Source organism: Scyliorhinus torazame, chromosome 3 (assembly GCF_047496885.1).
Source record: "Scyliorhinus torazame isolate Kashiwa2021f chromosome 3, sScyTor2.1, whole genome shotgun sequence".
In the NCBI taxonomy this organism is placed as follows: domain Eukaryota; kingdom Metazoa; phylum Chordata; class Chondrichthyes; order Carcharhiniformes; family Scyliorhinidae; genus Scyliorhinus; species Scyliorhinus torazame.
Window position 1 is genome coordinate 6,082,176 of NC_092709.1, and position 20,403 is coordinate 6,102,578.

A 20,403-nucleotide genomic window follows, 5' to 3' on the forward strand; every position below is an offset into this window, starting at 1 on the left:
TTTCAACCTCCGCTCCCCCTCTTTTTAAACCTCCGCTCCCCCTCTTTTTAAACCTCTGCTTCCGCTCTTTTTAATTCTCCGCTCTGACTCTCCGCTCCCCCTCTTTTTAAACCTCTGCTTCTGCTCTTTTTAATTCTCCGCTCTTTTTAAATCCCCGCTCTGACTCTCAGCTCCCGCTCTTTTTAAACCTCCGCTTTGACTCTCAGCTCCCGCTCTTTTTAAATCTTCGTTCGGACTCTCAACTCCCACTCCTTTTAATTCTCCACTCTGACTCTCAGCTCCCGCTCTTTTATATCTCCGCTCTGACTCCGTTCCCGCTCTTTTTAAACCTACGCTTTGACTCTCAGCCGCACTTTTTATATCTCCGCTCTGACTCAGTTCCTGCTCTTTTCACATCTACACTGACTCTCAGCTCCACCTTTTTAAAATCTCCGCTCTGACTCTCAGCTCCACTCTTTTTAAATCTCCTCTCTGGCTCTCAGCTCCCACTCCTTTTAAATATCCTCTCTTACTCTCAGCTCCCACTCTTTTTAAATCTCCGCTCTGACTCTCAGTTCCCGCTCTTTTCAAATCTCCTCTGACTCCCAGTTCCCGCTATTTTTAAATCACCACTCTGACTCAGCTCTCATTCTTTTTAAATCTCCACTCTGACTCTCAGCGCCGCTCTTTTCTAATCTCCACTCTGACTCTCAGCTCCCGCTCTTTTTAAATCCCCACTGATTCAGCTCCCACACTTTTTAAATCTCCATTCTGACTCTCAAACCCCACTCTTTTTAAATCTCTACTGACTCTCAGTTCCTGCTCTTTTTAAATTTCCGTTGACTCAGCTCCCGCTCTTTTTAAATCTCCACTGATTCAGCTCCCACACTTTTTAAATCTCCATTCTGACTCTCAAACCCCACTCTTTTTAAATCTCCACTCTGACTCTCAGCTCCCGCTCTTTTTAAATCTCCGCTCTGACTCTCAGCTCCCGCGCTATTTAAATCTCCGCTCCGACTCGCAGCTCCGGCTCTTTTTAAATCTCCGCTCTGACTCTCAGATCCCGCGCTATTTAAATCTCCGCTCTGACTCGCAACTCCCGCTCTTTTTAAATCTCCGCTCTGACTCGCAGCTCCCGCTCTTTTTAAATCTCCGCTCTGACTCGCAGCTCCCGCTCTTTTTAAATCTCCCCTCTGACTCGCAGCTCCCGCTCTGACTCGCAGCTCCTCTCTTTTTAAATCTCCGCTCTGACTCGCAGCTCCCACTCTTTTTAAATCTCCGCTCCGACTCGCAGCTCCCGCTCTTTTTAAATCTCCGCTCTGACTCGCAGCTCCCGCTCTTTTTAAATCTCCGCTCTGACTCGCAGCTCCCGCTCTTTTTAAATCTCCGCTCTGACTCGCAGCTCCCGCTCTTTTTAAATCTCCGCTCTGACACGCAGCTCCCGCTCTTTTTAAATCTCCGCTCCGACTCGCAGCTCCCGCTCTTTTTAAATCTCCGCACTGACTCTCAGCTCCTGCTTTTTTTAAATCCCTGCTCTGACTCTCAGCGCCGCTCTTCTTAAATCTCCGCTCTGACTCTCAGCTCCCGCTCTTTTTAAATCTCTGCTGACTCTCAAAAGAATACAGCACAGGAACAGGCCCTTCGGCCTGCGCCGACCATGGTACCTGCCTAAACTAAAACCGTATGCACTTACGGAGTCCGTATCCTTCCATTCCCACCCTATTCATATATTTGTCTAGATGCCCCTTAAATGCCGCTCTCTTACCTGCTCCCACCACCTCCCCAGGCAGCGCGTTCCAGATATTTCCAACCCCAGTGTAAAAAAACTTGCCTGGCACATCTCTCAGCTTTTCCCCACACACTTTAAACCTATGTCCCTTAGTATTGACACTCCTACCCTCGGAAAGAGCATCTGACTATCCACTCTGTCCATGCCACTCAATCTTGTAGACCTCTATCAGATCACCTCTCAACCTCCAGCATTTCACTGAGAACAGACCACGTTTATCTAACCTCTCCTTATAGCTTTTGTTTCTATCCCCTCTTGATTGCCCTCTGACTTCCTGCATTGGTTCCCATCCCCCTGCCACATTAGTTTAAACCCTTCCCAGCAGCATTAGCAAACAACCCCCCTCAGCTCTGCTCTTTTTAAATCTCCGGTGACTCCCAGCTCCTGCTCTTTTTTTTTGAAAAATCTTTTTATTGGCTTTTCTCATATTTATAAACAGTTGTTACTTATATACATTACATTTTTCTTGCCCGCGCTAATTTGCTTTATTTTACAGAGAGTCCTTCATTTGACTAACTGTACGTACATTTTGCTGCCCTCTGGATCGGTCTATGATATCCCCCCCCCCCTTCCTCAACGCCCCCCCCCATTGGTTTCAGCACCCTTCCTCTTCTCTTGCGGTTTCCCCATTTTTCTCCCCCCTACCCCCCCCCCCCCCCCCGGCACCGCAAACCGGGTTGCGCAGTCCTTTGGTTCTTCCATTTTTTCCCCCCTGGCTTACTCCTCACTGCTGCTGACCTCAAATAGGTTTTGGAACAGGCCGACAAACTGCCCCCAAGTATGCAGGAAGCCTTCCTCTGACCCTCGGATGGCGTACTTAATATTCTCCAGGTGGAGAAATTCCGAGAGGTCAGCGAGCCAGTCTGCAGCTGTGGGTGGTGCTGCCGATCGCCAGCCGTGCAGGATTCTCCAGCGTGCGATTAGGGAAGCGAAAGTAAGGGCGTTGGCCTTCTTCCCCATGTGTAGCTCTGGCTGCTCCGATACCCCGAAGATTGCCACTATTGGGCATGGCTTCACCCTCATCCCCATAACCTTGGACATTGCCTCGGAGAAGGCTGTCCAGAACCCAGCAAGCTTGGGGCAAGCCCAAAACATGTGGGTGTGGTTGGCCGGGCCCCTCTGGCACCGCTCACATTTGTCCTCCACCTCCGGGAAGAACCTGCTCATTCGGGTTTTGTCAGGTGCGCTCTATGCACCACTTTGAGCTGCATTAGGCTTAGCCTTGCGCAGGAGGAGGTGAAGTTCACCCTGCTCAGTGCTTCACTTCAGAGTCCCCATCCTACCTCTGTCCCCAGTTCGTCCTCCCATTTTTGTCTGGTCCCGTCCAGAGGTGTTCGGACTCTGTCCTGTAGCTGTCCGTATATTTTCCCCACATAGCCCCCCCCCCCACCCTTCTCGCTGCTTGTGCCTATCAGGTCCTCTAGTAGTGTGCTTTCTGGGGCCCCGGGGTACCCTACTGTCTCTTTGCGGAGGAAGTGTTTTATTTGGAGGTGTCTCAATTCCTGCCCTCTTGCTAGTTTCCACTTCATCAGTCCGTCCAGTGTCTGCACCCTATGTAGAAGTCCCCGACCGTCAATGTGCCCCCGTCCTGCCTCCATCTTTTTGAAGGTGGTATCTAGCATGGCTGGGGGAATCTGTGATTGCCGCAGATGGGGGCTATAAGGGACATTTTGGTTATCCCGAAGTGCTGTCTCAACTGGGTCCATGTTCTCAGCGTGGCCGCTACCACTGGGCTCATTGTGTACCTTGTTGAGGAGGATGGAAGTGCTGCTGTGGCCAGGGCCCGGAGGGTTGTTCCTTTACAGGATGCCCCCTCCATTTGTACCCAATCTGTGTCGGGTTCTTGTACCCATCCCCTCATTTCTTCTGCCGTTGCTGCCCAGTGGTAGTATTGTACGTTTGGTAGACTCAGGCCCCCTCTGACTTTCCCTCTTTGCAGTGTCGTTTTGGGAATTCTCGGATTCTTGCCCCCCCCACACAAACACCATGATTAGAACATAGAACATACAGTGCAGAAGGAGGCCATTCGGCCCATCGAGTCTGCACCGACCCACTTAAGCCCTCACTTCCACCCTATCCCAGTGACCCAATAACCCCTCCTAACCTTTTTTTTGGTCAGTAAGGGCAATTTATCATGGCCAATCCACCTAACCTGCACGCATTTGGACTGTGGGAGGAAACCGGAGCACCTGGAGGAAACCCACGCAGACACGGGGAGAACGTGCAGACTCCGCACAGACAGTGACCCAGCGGGCAATCGAACCTGGGACCCTGCCGCTGTGAAGCCACAGTGCCATCCACTTGCGCTACCGTGCTGCCCCAACATTACCCTGTCTATGTTTTGGAAAAAGGCCTTGGGGATGAAAATCGGGATGGATCTAAACAGGAAGAGGAACCTTAGCAGTACGTTCATCTTAATCGTCTGCACTCTTCCCGCCAGGGAGAGTGGGAGTGAGCCCCACCATTGAAGGTCTTTTCTTACTTCCTCCACCAGGCTGGTCAGGTTCCACTTGTGGATCTGTGTCCAGTCTCTGGCTATTTGGATCCCCAGGTAACGGAATCTGTTCTGGGCCGTTTTGAACGGGAGCCCCTTCAGCTCTGTCCCTCCCCCTTTTGGGTTCACTGGGAATGTCTCGCTTTTACCCAGGTTTAGTTTGTAGCCCGAGAAGGTTCCAAACTCTTTCAGTATTTGCAGTATTGACTTCAGTCCCTCCTGTGGCTTCGAGACATAGAGGAGCAGGTCATCTGCATAGAGTGAGACTCTGTGCTCTCTGTCTCCTCTCCGGATTCCCTTCCAGCTTTTTGCATCCAGCAGGGCTAACACCAGGGGTTTGATCGCTAGCGCGAACAAGAGTGGGAACAGAAGGCAGCCCTGTCTTGTTCCTCTGTGTAGCTGGAAGTATTCGGAGCTGGTGATGTTAGTTCGGACACTTGCTTTGGGAGCGTTGTACAGGAGCCTCACCCAGGCGGTGAATCCTGCTCCTAGCCCAAAACGTTCCAGTACCTCGAGGAGGTAGCTCCATTCGACTCTGTTGAAGGCGTTTTCTGCGTCCAGGGAGGCGATCATCTCTGGTGTTCTCTCCCCGGGGGGGTCATTATCACATTCAGCAGCCGCCTGATGTTCGCTGTGAGCTGCCTACCCTTGACAAAGCCCGTTTGGTCCTCTGCGACCACCTCTGGTACGCAGCCCTCCAGTCCTTTGGCCAGGTCTTTTGCGAGTATTTTCGTATCCACGTTCAGCAGGGAAATGGGTCTGTATGATCCACATTCCGTCAGTTCTTTTATCTTTTTTGAGTATTAGTGAGATTGTGGCCTCCGCTAGCGTTGGGGGCAGGGTGCCCCCTGCCAGTGAGTCCGCGAACATGTCCCTTAGGTGTGGGGCCAGGACTGGTGTGAATTTTTTGTAGAAGTCCGCCGGGAACCCGTCGGGTCCCGGTGCCTTCCCCGCCTGCATGGAGCTGATGCTCTCCATAATTTTTTCCCAGGTCTATTGGTGCTACCAGCTTCCCCCGTCTGTAGCTCCTGCTCTTTTTAAACCTCTGCTATGACTCAGTTCCCGCAGTTTTTAAATCTCCGCTCTGACTCACTCTCGCTCTGACTCAGCTCCTGCTCTTTGTAAATCTCCGTTCTGACTCTCTGAAAGAGCACTCCACCGAGATCCATTCCCCCACCCTAACCCGCAACCCTACCTAACTTGCACATCTTTGAACACTTCGGGGCAATTTAGCATGGCCAATCCACGTAGCCTGCACATCTTTGGACTATGGGAGGAAACAGGACCACCCGGAGGGAAACCCACGCAGTGGCGGGGAGAATGTGTAAGCGCCACATAGTCACCCAAGTCTGGAATTGAACCCGGGTCCATGGCGCTGTGAGGCAGCAGTACTAACCACTGTGCCACCGTGTAAATGCATTGGAAGCTGTTCAGAGAACGTTTACCAGACTAATGCCTGGAAAGGGCAGGTTAACTTTTGAGGAAAGGTTGAACAGGCTGGTTTGTATCTGCTGGAGTTCAGAAGAGTAGCAGGTGACTTGATTGAAACGTATAAAGATCCTGAGGGTCATTGACAGGGTGCATGTGGAGACGATAAATATAATTGCTGGAGTACTACAGATTGGAGTTTTCAATTCATGCCTGAACTGCAATTAGAGATCATTTAGGAATTAAGAAACAACCATCAGGTTCAGGGATCATGCCAACGATTTGTGTAAAGAAACAAGGAGTCATAAAATTCAAGGAAATAACCACATCTCTGAAACAACTCCATGCAGTCCTTTAAGTACATGGATGCTTTCTTTGTCCTCATGTCAATACAAGGACAGTACAGCATGCCAAATCTTGCTGATTTTGTAAGCGCTACCATCCTATTGGGTAAGGAAAGTTATCAAGCACTTTTCCAAAGGCATAAACTGCCTGTGAACTGTGCAGTTGCTAACTTGGTGCTAACAAGGAAGCAGGTCATTTGTCTACCCCTTTAGTTAGAAAATAACATATGGTCTATCATACCTAAAAATATAAGGATGACGAAAACGCTGATGGAAGGAATCTCCATTTTTCAAATTCCACTGATGACAATTTATTTTAAATCACCATTCAGCCAGAGTTTCCTCGACAGTGAGGACAGGACGAGTCTTCCTCACTGATGGAGTGCTGAAAACCATGACAAATTAAATAACCTCTGCCCATTCAGAAGTTTTAGATTCTGCACAAACTGTGCAAAGAGGTTATCTGATCAGCTAAACGGGTGCAAAATCAATCACATGTAAACTTTAAAATCTAAGCAAAATACTGTGGATGGTGGAAATCTGAAATAGAAACAAAAAATGTTGGGAAAACTCAGCAGGTCTGGCAGAATCTGTTGAGAGAGAGAAAAGCAAATTTAACTTTGAGTCCACCTGACTCTTCTTCAGAACTGAGGGGGAGACACGTGATGGGTTTTATACTCTTAAAGAGAGGGTGGAGCAATATAGAGCATCAGGGATAGGTGGGAAATTGGAGAGATTTGACAAAAATGCCATGCATACCAGACAAAGAGTGTTAAAGACTGAAGTAGTCCCCTTCAAGTGGCCAGTGTTCAATTAATGGTCATGTGGGATCATTTATTTTTAGTTTCTCTGCAGAAGAAGGTTTATCCCATCTGATAATTCGAGGCCAACTCAACACCGGGATAGTTAGAAAGAGTGTTTCCATTGTGGCTGTCGGAGGGAATTCAGAAAATGGTGGGCAGTGTTTCTTAGAGCAATTTGGAGGCCACAGTACATTGTGCAATGTAATGAAGAACCTAGAGGTCACAGTTTATGGTAACAGTTAAAGTGGCATCGCTTTCAATTTCAGAGCATTGAGACAATACCTCTGGGCTCACATTTTGCAAATAATGCACAGACAGTGCAAATAAGCTACCTTGCTTATCAAATGCTCCTTTCACCAAAAAACATTTAATTTTGTCTCTAACTTTGTTAAGATTGCAACCAAAATCCTGAAGACTGAAAAATACGAAGAGGTGTTCGGCAGCAGTGGGAATTGAAGTAGGTGGGCAGCACGATAGCACAGAGGTTAGCACTGTTACTTCACAGCTCCAGGGTCCCAGGTTCGATTCCTGGTTTGTGTCACTGTCTGTGGAGTCTGCGTGGGTTTCCTCCGGGTGCTCCGGTTTCCTCCCACAAGTCTCAAAGGACGTGCTGTTAGGTGAATTGGATACTCTGAACTCTTGTACCCGAACAGGTGCCGGAATCATAGAATTTACATTCGGCCCAGTAAGTCTGCACCGGCCCTTGGAAAGAGCACCCTACCGAAGCCCAAACCTCCACCCTATCCCCGTAACACCTCCCAACATTTCTGGACACGAAGGGGCAATTTAGCATGGCCAACCCACCTAACCTGCAAGTCTTTGGAATGTGGGAGGAAACCCACACAGACACGGGGAGAAAGTGCAGACTCCGCACAGTGACCCAAGCCGGGAATCAAACCTGGGACCATGGAGCTGTGAAGCAACTGTGCTATCCACTGTGCTGCCGTGCCCCCTCTGTGCTGACTATGGGCTTTTCACAGTAACTTCATTGCAGTGTTAATGTAAGCCTACTTGTGACAATGAAGATTATTATTATTAGGTCTCTGCAGACAGCAGTAGTGCAGATCCTGCATTTCCACAGTGTAAAGTTTGGTAGAATGAAAGCAGCAAGTGCTGAAGTCTGCTAGCATTGTCAGGTTATTAAGATTGTGAGGGAAGGCATGGGAGGGGGGGGAATATTAGAGTCCATATAGCTTACCGAAGGAATTTACAGGGTCTCAGCTTGTAGGATGATGATATTGATATCTTAAAAGACTGCATGTGGAAAAGGGATCTTAGGGAGGAAGAAGAGTCAACTCGGGGAGAAGGTTGAAAAGGGGAATGGGACTTGTCCCAGCAGGAGATCCCACATGAGAAAAAAGCAACAGAATGTCAGGGTGAAGAGATCAATTAAAGCAAGACACCGGATAAGGGATGGTGATAGATCAGGAAGTTTATCAGCTCAAAGTCATAAGCTCTGAGGAGCTTGGTCAAAGAGGAGTAAGGCTTGGACAACTGATGAGCAAAGAGAGCAAATATTGGTCAGATTGAGAAAGAGACCTCTCCAAGTAGGAGATTCCAAAGGACGGGTTGTCAATGTTGGGAGTTCTCACATAGTTTATCTATCCAAGTGGTAGAACAGGAGAGATGGGAGGAACTGGAGTCACCTCTGATCTGAGAGGAGGTTATCATTGCATGGGTCTAATGCAGCCAGGTAAGGCGCCAGGGCCGGACGGATCCCCAATCGAACTCTACAAGAGGTTTGTGGGACAGCTGGCCCCGTTACTGTTAGAAATGTTAAAGGATTGGATGTCTTGGATGGTTTGCCAGCCACATTGTCATAGGCGTCGCGTTGATCTCAAAGAAAGATAAAGATACGGCAGAGGGTGGGTCGTATCGCCCGATTTAGTTATTGAATGTAGATGCAAAGTTGTTGGCGAAGCTCTTGGCTATGTGTCTGGAGCCCTGCTCCCAAGGGTTATATTCGAGGAGTATACGGAGTTTGTTGAGGGCAGGCAGTTGTCAGCCAATGTGCGGAGGCTGCTTAATGTTGTTCGGTCCCCCTCTCCAGCTCCTTAGCCGACGATGATTAGTTCATTAGATGCGGGAATGGCGTTTGATAGACTGGAGTGCAGTTATTTGTTTGAGATCCTTAGGAGGTTTGGCTTTGGGCCTCTATTTATAGCTTGGATGCAGCTCTTATATAGGGCCCCTGCCACGAGCGTTCATACGAATGCTTTGAGTTTGATTTCTACCTGATGAGAGGCTTGAGACAGGAGTGTCCACTGTAGGGCGGCACGGTGGTTAGCACAGTTGCCTCACGGCTTCAAGGTCTCAGGTTCGATCCCGGCCACGGGTCACTGTCCATGTGCACATTCTCCCCGTGTCTGCGTGGGTTTTGCCTCCCCCCAACCCAAAGATGTGCAGACTGGTGGATTGGCCATGCTAAATTAAGTGACCAGGCGGGAGTTTTTACATTTGGAAAAAATTACGTTGGGGGGGGGGGCAGAAATCAGGGGGAATTGTTCTTTGTTCTTTTTGAGGTCAGGTTTGTGCCGGGGGTGGGTGGGGGGGGGAATATTGGAATTGCTAGAATATGGTTGTGAAGGCATTTATATTGGAAAACCTTTGCTTAATTACAATATTTCTTTTAAAGATTGAGAAAAAAGTGTTAAAAAAAAAAAAACTTATGAAGTTGGACAGAATAGTTGTTACAGGAATTTTATTCCACGCAAAACAGAATCTCCACTTCAGCAACCACAAAAGAATACTCATACCTCCACCACCTTGTCCATCCCTCCACCAGTCGCAGCACAACCACCTGATACAATGCCACATTCCCAAATCATAACAAAGACACTGCAGCACTCCTTAGTATCGACCCTCCATCCCGACAGTGCAGCACTCCCTCGGTCCCGACCCTCCAGACAGTGCGACACTCCCTCTATCTCGACCCTCCCGACAGTGCAGCACTCGGTCAGTACTGACCCTCTGAGAGTGCGACGCTCCCACGGTCCCGACCCTCCCGACAGTGCAATGCTCCCTCAGTCCCGACCCACCAGACAGTGCGAGTCTCCTTCAGTCACGACCCTCCCTCAGTTCCGACCCTCCCGATAGTGCGACGCTCCCACGATCCCGACCCTCCAGACAGTGCGACGCTCCTGACCCTCCAGACAGTGCGACACTCCTTCGGTCCCGACCCTCCCGACAGTGCGATGCTCCCTCGGTCCCGACCCTCCAGACAGTGCGACGCTCCTTCGGTCCCGACCCTCCGACAGTGCAGCACACCCTCGGACCCGACCATCCAGACAGTGCGACACTCCTTCGGTCCCAACCCTCCCGACAGTGCGATGCTCCGTCGGTCTCGACCCTCCCGACAGTGCAGTGCTCCCTCGGTCCCGACAGTGCGGCCCTCCCTCGGTCCCGACAGTGCGGCCCTCCCTCAGTCCCGACCGTGCGACGCTCCCTCGGTCCCGACCCTCCGACAGTGCAGCACTCTCTCGGTCCCGACTCTCCAGACAGTGCAGCACTCCCTCAGTCCCGTCCCTTCCGACACTCCCTCGGTCCTGCCCCTCCCGACAGTGCGACCCTCCCTCAGTCCCGACCCTACCGACAATGCGACCCTCCCTCGGTCCCGACCCTCCCGACAGTGCGACACTCCCTCGGTCCCGACCCTCCGATAGTGCAGCACTCTCTCGGTCCCGACCCTCCCGGCAGCGCAGCACTCCCTCAGTCCCGACAGTGCGGTCCTCCCTCAGTCCCGACCCTCCAGACAGTGCGACGCTCCCACGGTCCCGACCCTCCAGACAGTGTGACGCGCCCGACCCTCCAGACAGTGCGACACTCCTTCGGTCCCGACAGTGCGATGCTCCCTCGGTCCCGACCCTCCAGACAGTGCGACACTCCTTCGGTCCCGACCCTCCCGACAGTGCGACGCTCCCTCGGTCCCGACCCTCCAGACAGTGCGACGCTCCCTCGGTCCCGACCCTCCGATAGTGCAGCACTCTCTCGGTCCCAACCCTCCCGGCAGCGCAGCACTCCCTCAGTCCCGACCCTCCCGACAGTGCAGTCCTCCCTCAGTCCCGACCCACCAGACAGTGCGAGGCTCCTTCTGTCCCGACCCTCCCGACAGTGAGACCCTCCCTCAGTCCCGACCCTCCAGATAGTGCGACGCTCCCACGGTCCCGCCCCTCCAGACAGTGCGACGCGCCCGACCCTCCAGACAGTGCGACACTCCTTCGGTCCCGACGCTCCCGACAGTGCGATGCTCCATCGGTCCCGACCCTCCAGACAGTGCGACACTCCTTCGGTCCCGACCCTCCTGACAGTGCGACGCTCCCTCGGTCCCGACCCTCCGACAGTGCAGCACACCCTCGGACCCGACCATCCAGACAGTGTGACACTCCTTCGGTCTCAACCCTCCCGACAGTGCGATGCTCAGTCGGTCCCGACAGTGCGACCCTCCCTCAGTCCCGACCGTGCGACGCTCCCTCGGTCCCGACCCTCCGACAGTGCAGCACTCTCTCGGTCCCAACCCTCCTGACAGTGCAGCACTCCCTCAGTCCCGACCCTTCCGACAGTGCGACCCTCCCTCAGACCTGACCCCTCGACAGTGCAGTGCTCCCTCGGTCCCCACAGTTCAGCACTCCCTAGTATCGACACTCCAACACTCCCCCAGGCCTGACCCCCTCGACAGTGCAGCGCTTCCTCGGTCCCGACCCCCCCAACAGTGCGGCGCTCCTTCGGTCCCGACAGTGCAGCACTCCCTAGTATCGACACTCCAACAGTGCAGTGCTCCCTCAATACTGACAAAGAAACATAGAAATCAGGAGCAGGAGGAGTCCATTCGGCCCTTCGAGCCTGCTCCGCCATTCATCTAATTCAATAGCCTGTCTCTGCCATCCCCCCCAAATCCTTGATCCCTTTTGACCCAAGAGCGATATCTAACACCTTATTGAAAATATACAATGGTTCGGCCTCAACTACTTTCTGTGGTAGTGAATTCCTCAGGCGTACCACTCTGAGTGAAGATATTTCTCCTCATGTCAGTCCTAAATGGTCCACCCTGAATCTGTGACCCCTGGTTCTGTACCCCTCACCATCAGGAACAACCATCCTGTATCGACCCTGTTTAGTCCTGTTAGAATATTATAGGTTTCTATGAGTTCACCGCCCATTCTTCTGAACTCCGATGAATATAATCAGAAGCAACTTCTCCTCGTACGTTAATCCAGCCAGCCCAAACATCAGTCTGGTAAACCGGTGCTGCACTCCTGCTTGAGCAAGAACATTCTTCCTCAGATAAGGAGACCAAACCTGCAATGAATATTCAGGTATGGCCTCAACAAGCCCCTGTATAATTGCAACAAGAAATCACTGCTCCTTTACTCGAATCCCCTCACTATGCAGACCAACAATCCCCTCTCTCAATCTACAACCAATCAGATAATGACTTGCCTTTGTGTTTTTGCTACCAAAGTGGATAACCTCACATTTATCCACATTACACTGCATCTACCATCTCACTCAACTTGTCCAAATCACACTGAAGCATCTCTGCATCCACACAGCACACCCTCCCACCCAGCATTGTGTCATCTGAAAATCTGGCGATATTACAGTTGGCTCCATCAGTTAAATTCTTAATATATATTATAAATAGCTGGGGTTCAAGCTCCAATCACTGCGGTACCCCAATAATCACTGCCTGAATTTCAGGGGGGTAAAAACATCATTGGTACGCTTAGTTTGTGCACGAACCAGTTTTCTATCTGATACTGCATCATTCCCTCAGCACTGTCCCTCTGACAGTGCGGCACTCCCTCAGTACTGACCATCTGACAGTGCAGCACTCCCTCAGTACTGACCCTCTGACAGTGCAGCACACCCTCAGTACTGACCCTCTGACAGTGCAGCACTCCCTCAGTACTGACCCTGACAGTGCAGCGCTCCCTCAGTACAGACCCTCTGACAGTGCGGCACTCCCTCAGTACTGACACTCTGACAGTGCAGCACTCCCTCAGTACTGACCCTCTGACAGTGCAGCACTCCCTCAGTACTGACCCTCTGATAGTGCGGCACTCCCTCAGTACTGACCCTCTGACAGTGCAGCACTTCCTCAGTACTGACTCTCTGACAGTGCGGCACTCCCTCAGTACTGACCCTCTGACAGTGCAGCACTCCCTCAGTACTGACCCTCTGACAGTGCGGCACTTCCTCAGTACTGACTCTCTGACAGTGCGGCACTCCCTCAGTACTGGCCCTTTGACAGTGCGGCACTCCCTCAGTACTGACCCTCTGACAGTGCAGCACTCGCTCGGTACTGACCCTCTGACTGTGCAGCCCTCCCTCAGTACTGACTCTCTGACAGTGCGGCACTCCCTCAGTACTGACCCTCTGACAGTGCAGCACTCCCTCAGTACTGACCCTCTGACAGTGCGGCATTCCCTCAGTACTGACCCTCTGACAGTGCAGCACTCCCTCAATACTGACCCCCTGACAGTGCAGCACTCCCTCAGTACTGACCCTCTGACAGGGCAGCACTCCCTCAGTACTGACCCTCTGACAGGGCAGCACTCCCTCAGTACTGACCCTCTGACAGTGCAGCACTCCCTCAGTACTGACCCTCTGACAGTGCAGCACTCCCTCAGTACTGACCCTCTGACAGTGCGGCACTCCCTCAGTACTGACCCTCTGACAGTGCGGCACTCCCTCAGTACTGACCCTCTGACAGTGCGGCACTCCCTCAGTACTGACCCTCTGACAGTGCAGCACTCCCTCAGTACTGACCCTCTGACAGTGCAGCACTCCCTCAGTACTGACCCCCTGACAGTGCAGCTCTCCCTCAGTACTGATCCTCTGACAGGGCAGCACTCCCTCAGTACTGACCCTCTGACAGTGCAGCACTCCTTCAGTACTGACCCTCTGACAGTGCAGCACTCCCTCAGTACTGACCCTCTGACAGTGCAGCACTCCTTCAGTACTGATTCTCTGACAGTGCAGCACTCCCTCAGTCCTGACCCTCTGACAGTGCAGCACTCCCTCAGTACTGACCCTCTGACAGTGCAGCACTCCTTCAGTACTGACCCTCTGACAGTGCAGCACTCCCTCAGTACTGACCCTCTGACAGGGCAGCACTCCCTCAGTACTGACCCTCTGACAGTGCAGCACTCCCTCAGTACTGACCCTCTGACAGTGCAGCACTCCTTCAGTACTGACCCTCTGACAGTGCAGCACTCCCTCAGTACTGACCATCTGACAGTGCAGCACTCCTTCAGGACTGACCCTCTGACAGTGCAGCACTCCCTCAGTACTGACCCTCTGACAGTGCAGCACTCCCTCAGTACTGACTCTCTGACAGTGCAGCACTCCCTCAGTACTGACCCTCTGACAGTGCAGCACTCCCTCAGTACTGACTCTCTGACAGTGCGGCACTACCTCAGTACTGACCCTCTGACAGTGCAGCACTCCCTCAGTACTGACCCTCTGACAGTGCAGCACTCCCTCAGTACTGACCCTCTGACAGAGCGGCACTCCCTCAGTACTGACCCTCGGACAGTGCAGCACTCCCTCAGTACTGACCCTCTGACAGTGCAGCACTCCCTCAGTACTGACCCTCCGACAGTGCGGCGCTCCCTCAGTACTGACCCTCTGACAGGGCAGCACTCCCTCAGTACTGACCCTCTGACAGTGCAGCACTCCCTCAGTACTGACCCTCTGACAGTGCGGCGCTCCCTCAGTACTGACCCTCTGACAGGGCAGCACTCCCTCAGTACTGACCCTCTGACAGGGCAGCACTCCCTCAGTACTGACCCTCTGACAGTGCGGCACTCCCTCAGTACTGACCCTCTGACAGGGCAGCACTCCCTCAGTACTGACCCTCTGACAGTGCAGTACTCCCTCAGTACCGACTCTCTCACAGTGCAGCACTCCCTCAGTACTGACCCTCTGACAGGGCAGCACTCCCTCAGTACTGACCCTCTGACAGTGCGGCACTCCCTCAGTACTGACCCTCTGACAGTGCAGCACTCCCTCAGTACTGACCCTCTGACAGTGCGGCACTCCCTCAGCACTGACCCTCTGACAGTGCGGCACTCCCTCAGTACTGACACTCTGACAGGGCAGCACTCCCTCAGTACTGACCCTCTGACAGTGCGGCACTCCCTCAGTACTGACCCTCTGACAGTGCGGCACTCCCTCAGTACTGACCCTCTGACAGTGCAGCACTCCCTCAGTACTGACCCTCTGACAGTGCGGCACTCCCTCAGCACTGACCCTCTGACAGTGCGGCACTCCCTCAGTACTGACACTCTGACAGGGCAGCACTCCCTCAGTACTGACCCTCTGACAGTGCGGCACTCCCTCAGTACTGACCCTCTGACAGTGCGGCACTCCCTCAGTACTGACCCTCTGACAGTGCAGCACTCCCTCAGTACTGACCCTCTGACAGTGCGGCACTCCCTCAGTACTGACCCTCTGACAGTGCGGCACTCCCTCAGTACTGACCCTCTGACAGTGCGGCACTCCCTCAGTACTGACACTCTGACAGGGCAGCACTCCCTCGGTACAGTCTGTCGTGTTGAGTTTATTCTAATCTCCGCAGTGGGATCTGTTCCCATATCTCTGCCCTGCCGCCCGGGCTGGTCCGGAGCCCGGCTGCGGTGAAGCCGCTCCCTCAGCAGCAAATCCAGGCCGAGGCCTGGGGCCTGGGTGTAGGTGAAGCGCGCCGGGCGCCGGGAGGCCCCGGAGGGGCTGGCTGGCTGAGTGACTGGGTGCGGGCGGGGTTGGCGGCCCGCAGGGACTCACCGTCTCGGCGCCGCTGGGCTGGGGCCCGGCGCTCTGGCCGCCCATCACCCCGCGTAGGAAGTTCATGTTCGCCCAACGGTCACCACCCGAGCCAAGGCCGGCGGCCGGCAGCCGCGCCTGCGCACCGCTCCAAATGCCGTGTCGGCGCCGCCGGTACCCCGACTGCGGCTGCGCGGCGACGTGGCAGCACACGTCGCCACTCAGACTCGTCAGCTGCTTAAAGGGGCAGCGCACATTTCTTTAAAGGTACAGCATCAATGCAGCCTCGCACAATTTTAAGGCACAGCACCAATGAAGCATTGAGTAATTTAAAGGCACAGCGCCAAAGTAGTCTTGTACAATTTAAAGGCGCAACTTCAATGCAGCCTTGTACAATTTAAAGCCACAGGTTCAATGTAGTCTTGTACAATTTAAAGGCACAGCATCAATGGAGCTGATGCACGATCAATGACCACTAAAGCGAGGTTGTAGTCCAACTGAAGGCTTCAATAAGCTAGATGTTTCCCCCAGCAGCTCATGTACAGAATGAAGGCTGCTGGGGCGGCACGGGCTCTGATACCCCACCTAGCAGGGCGGAGCTACCATACATCTTAACCAATAGAAAGCATACAGTTTCCACCAATGGCGCTCCAGCATACCAGGTGCCGTAATACCTCTACTACCACATTCACCCCCTGTTAAAAAAGAGTCTGGCGGGGGTGGTGGCCTGATACTACAAACATGGCAACGTGGTAGAATTAATTATGGAGGTACCGTAATACCTCCGTACACTGTTTTGTAACTATTTACAATTCTAATAACTATTTACAATTGAAGATTTAAATTTACAGTTTACAATTTAAAATGAAGCAATCAGTCGATCGGGGGCCCTGGTCGTCCTCTGTGATCATCGGAGCTTCGGTGGCGACTCCGGTGGAGGCTCGGGCGTCTGTGACTCCGGGAGCGTGGCTTCGATCTCATAAGAACATAAGAACATAAGAATTAGGAACAGGAGTAGGCCATCTGGCCCCTCGAGCCTGCTCCGCCATTTAATGAGATCATGGCTGATCTTTGTGGACTCAGCTCCACTCTCCGGCCCGTACACCATATCCCCGAATCCCTTTATTCTTTAGAAAGGCATCTATCTTTTTCTTAAAAATGTTTAAAGAAGGCACCTCAACTGCTTCACTGGGCAAGGAATTCCAGAGATTCACAACCCTTTGGGTGAAGAAGTTCCTCCTACACTCCGTCCTAAATCTACCTCCCCTTATTTTGAGGCTATGCCCCCTAGTTCTGCTTTCCCCGACCAGTGGAAACAACCTGCCCGCATCTAGCTATCTATTCCCTTCATAATTTTATATGTCTCAGTAAGATCCCCCCGCATCCTTCTAAACTCCAATGAGTACAGTCCCAGTCTACTCAACCTCTCATCATAATCTAAACCCCTCAACTCTGGGATCAACCTCGTGAATCTCCTCTGCACTCCCTCCAGTGCCAATATGTCCTTTCTCAGGTAAGGAGACCAAAACTGAACACAATACTCCAGATGTGGCCTCACCAACACCTTATACAATTGCAGCATAACCTCACTAGTCTTGAACTCCATCCCTCTAGCAATGAAAGACAAAACTCGATTAGCCTTCTTAATCACCTGTTGCACCTGCACACCAACTTTTTGCGACTCGTGCACCAGCACACCCAGGTCCCTCTGCACAGCAGCATGTTTTAACATCTTACCGTTTAAATAATAATCCATTCTGCTGTTATTCCTCCCAAAATGGATAGCCTCACACTTGGCAACATTGAATTCCATCTGCCAGACCTTAGCCCATTCACCTAACCTATCCAAATCCTTCTGCAGACTTCCTGTATCCTCTGCACTTTTTGCTTTACCGCTCATCTTAGTGTCGTCTGCAAACTTTGACACATTGCACTTGGTCCCCAACTCCAAATCGTCTATGTAAATTGTGAACAACTGCGGGCCCAACACTGATCCTTGAGGGACCCCAACCAGAGAAACACCCATTTATCCCCACTCTCTGCTTTCTGTTAGTTAACCAATCCTCAACCCATGCTACCACTTTACCCTCAATGCCATGCATCTTTAGTTTATGCAGCAACCTTTTGTGTGGCACCTTGTCAAAAGCTTTCTGGAAATCCAGATATACCACATACATTGGCTCCCGTTATCTACTGCACTGGTAACGGCCTCAAAAAATTCTACCAAATTAGTCAGACACGACCTACCCTTTGTGAACCCATGCTGCGTCTGCCCAATGGGACAATTTCCCTCCAGGTGCCCCGCTATTTCCTCCTTAAGGATAGATTCCAGCATTTTCCCTACAACCGAAGTTAAGCTTACCGGCCTATAATTACCCCTTTCTGCCGACCTCCTTTTTTAAACAGTGGTGTCACGTTTGCTACTTTCCAATCCTCTGGAACCACCCCAGAGTCTAGTGAATTTTGATAAATTATCACTAGTGCGTTTACAATTTCCCTAGCCATCTCTTTTAACACTCTGGGATGCATCCCATCAGGGCCAGGAGACTTGTCTACCTTTAGCCCCATTAGCTTGCACAATACTGCCTCCTTAGTGATTCCAATCATCTCGAGGTCCTCACCTATCATATCCTTATTTCCATCAGTCACTGGCATGTTATTTGTGTCCTCCACTGTGAAGACTGACCCAAAAAACCTGTTCAGCTCCTCAGCCATTTCCCCGTCTCCTATTATTAAATCTCCCTTCTCATCTTCCAAAGGACCAATATTTACCTTAGCCACTCTTTTTTGTCTTATATATTTGTAGAAGCTTTTACTATCTGCTTTTATGTTCTGAGCCAGTTTACTTTCATAGTCTACCTTACTCTTCTTTATGGCTTTTTTAGTAGCTTTCTGTTGTCCCCTAAAGATTTCCCAGTCCTCTCGTCTCCCACTAATTTTTGCCACTTTGTATGTTTTTTCTTTCAATTTGATACTCTCCCTCGCCTCCTTAGATATCCACGGTCGATTTTTCCCCTTTCTACCGCCTTTCTTTTTTGTCGGTGTGAACCTTTTCTGAACACTGTCAAAGATCGCTCGGAAGATTCTCCACTGTTTCTCAACTGCTTCACCATGAATTCTTTGCTCCCAGTCTACCTTAGCTAGTTCTTCTCTCATCCCATTGTAATCGCCTTTGTTTAAGCACAAAACACTAGTGTTTGATTTTACCTTGTCATCCTCCATCTGTATTTTAAATTCCACCATATTGTGGTCGCTCCTTCCAAGAGGATCCCGAACTATGAGATCATTAATCAATCCTGCCTCATTACACAGGACCAGATCTAGGACCGCTTGTTCCCTTGTAGGTTCCATTACATACTGTTCCAGGAAATTATCCCGGGCACATTCTATAAACTCCTCCTCAAGGCTGCCTTTACCAACCTGGTTAAACCAATCGATATGCAGATTAAAATCTCCCATGATAACCGCTGTACCATTTCTACATGCATCCGTTATTTCTTTGCTTATTGCCTGCCCTACCATCCTGTTACTATTTGGTGGCCTCTCGACTACTCCTATCAGTGACCTTTTCGCCTTACTATTCCTCATTTCCACCCAAATTGATTCAACCTTGTCCTCCATAGCACCAATATCATCCCTTACTATTGCCCGGATGCCATCTTTAAACACCAAAGTTACACCACTGCCCTTACCGTCCATTCTATCCTTTCGTATAGTCTGATACCCTTGGATATTTAACTCCCAGTCGTGACCATCTTTTAACCATGTTTCAGTAATGGCCACTAAATCATAGTCTCCATGGCAGCTTCGACACCCCTAGATGGCGCTGCTGGGGAAAACGGTTGACCTGGGAAGGGAGCGCCTGCGGGGTGCGTCGGTGGCTGGGGGGGGCCTAGACGGGGCCAGCGGAAGGACCGATCCTCCTGTAAGGTGCCCTGGTGGGAGGGAGGGTGGGACTGGTGGCTGGGGTGTGCGTGGGGCTCCGGTGGGCAGCAGGTCTCGTAGGGAGACCGTATCTTGTCGGCTGTCGGGGTACGCCAGGCGTACTGGGGGTTAGCGTGGAGAAGATGGACCCTCTCGACCAACGGGCCCGACTTGTGCGCCCGCACGTGTTTTCGGAGCAGGATGCGTCCGGGTGCTACCAGCCAGGTCGGGAGCAAGGTCCCAGAGGAGGACTTCCTAGGGAAGACGAGGAGATGTTCGTGAGGTGTTTGGTTGGTCGTGGTACAAAGCAGTGACCGGATGGAGTGGCGGGCATCCGGGAGGACTTCCTGCCAGCGGGAGACTGGGAGATTCCTGGACCGTAGGGCCAGTAGGACGGTCTTCCAGACCATTCCGTTCTCCATCGCTACCTGTCCATTACCCCGGGGTTTGTAACTGGTCGTCCTGCTCGAGGCGATGCCCTTGCTGAGCAGGAATCGACGCAGTTCGTCGCTCATAAAGGAGGACCCCTTATCACTATGTATGTAAGCGGGGAACCCGAACAGTGCAAAGATGCTATGGAGGGCCTTGATGACAGTGGTTGCGGTCATGTCGGGGCAGGGGATGGCGAATGGGAACCGGGAGTACTCGTCAATCACGTTCAGGAAGTACGTGTTGCGCTCGGTGGAGGGGAGGGGGCCTTTGAAGTCCACGCTGAGGCGTTCAAAGGGACGGGAAGCCTTTATCAGATGAGCTTTCTCTGGCCGATAGAAGTGCGGTTTGCACTCCGCGCAGATTTGGCAGTCCCTGGTGACTGTCCTGACCTCCTCGATGGAGTAGGGCAGGTTGTGGGTCTTGATAAAATGGAAAAAGCGAGTGACC

General features: G+C 51.9%; 1 protein-coding gene across 2 annotated transcripts in view; it reads right to left on the reverse strand.

Annotated features, from left to right (window-relative positions):
* uso1 (USO1 vesicle transport factor) overlaps positions 1 to 15,766 on the reverse strand; it is a 97,177-nt gene extending 81,411 nt beyond the window's left edge. For both annotated transcript variants that reach the window (XM_072495232.1, XM_072495230.1), the window contains exon 1: positions 15,622 to 15,766. In XM_072495232.1, coding sequence (XP_072351333.1) covers positions 15,622 to 15,687 — 66 coding nt within the window. In that variant the 5' untranslated portion in view covers positions 15,688 to 15,766. The remainder of the gene's footprint in view (positions 1 to 15,621) is intronic.
* Positions 15,767 to 20,403: the final 4,637 nt, after the last annotated feature.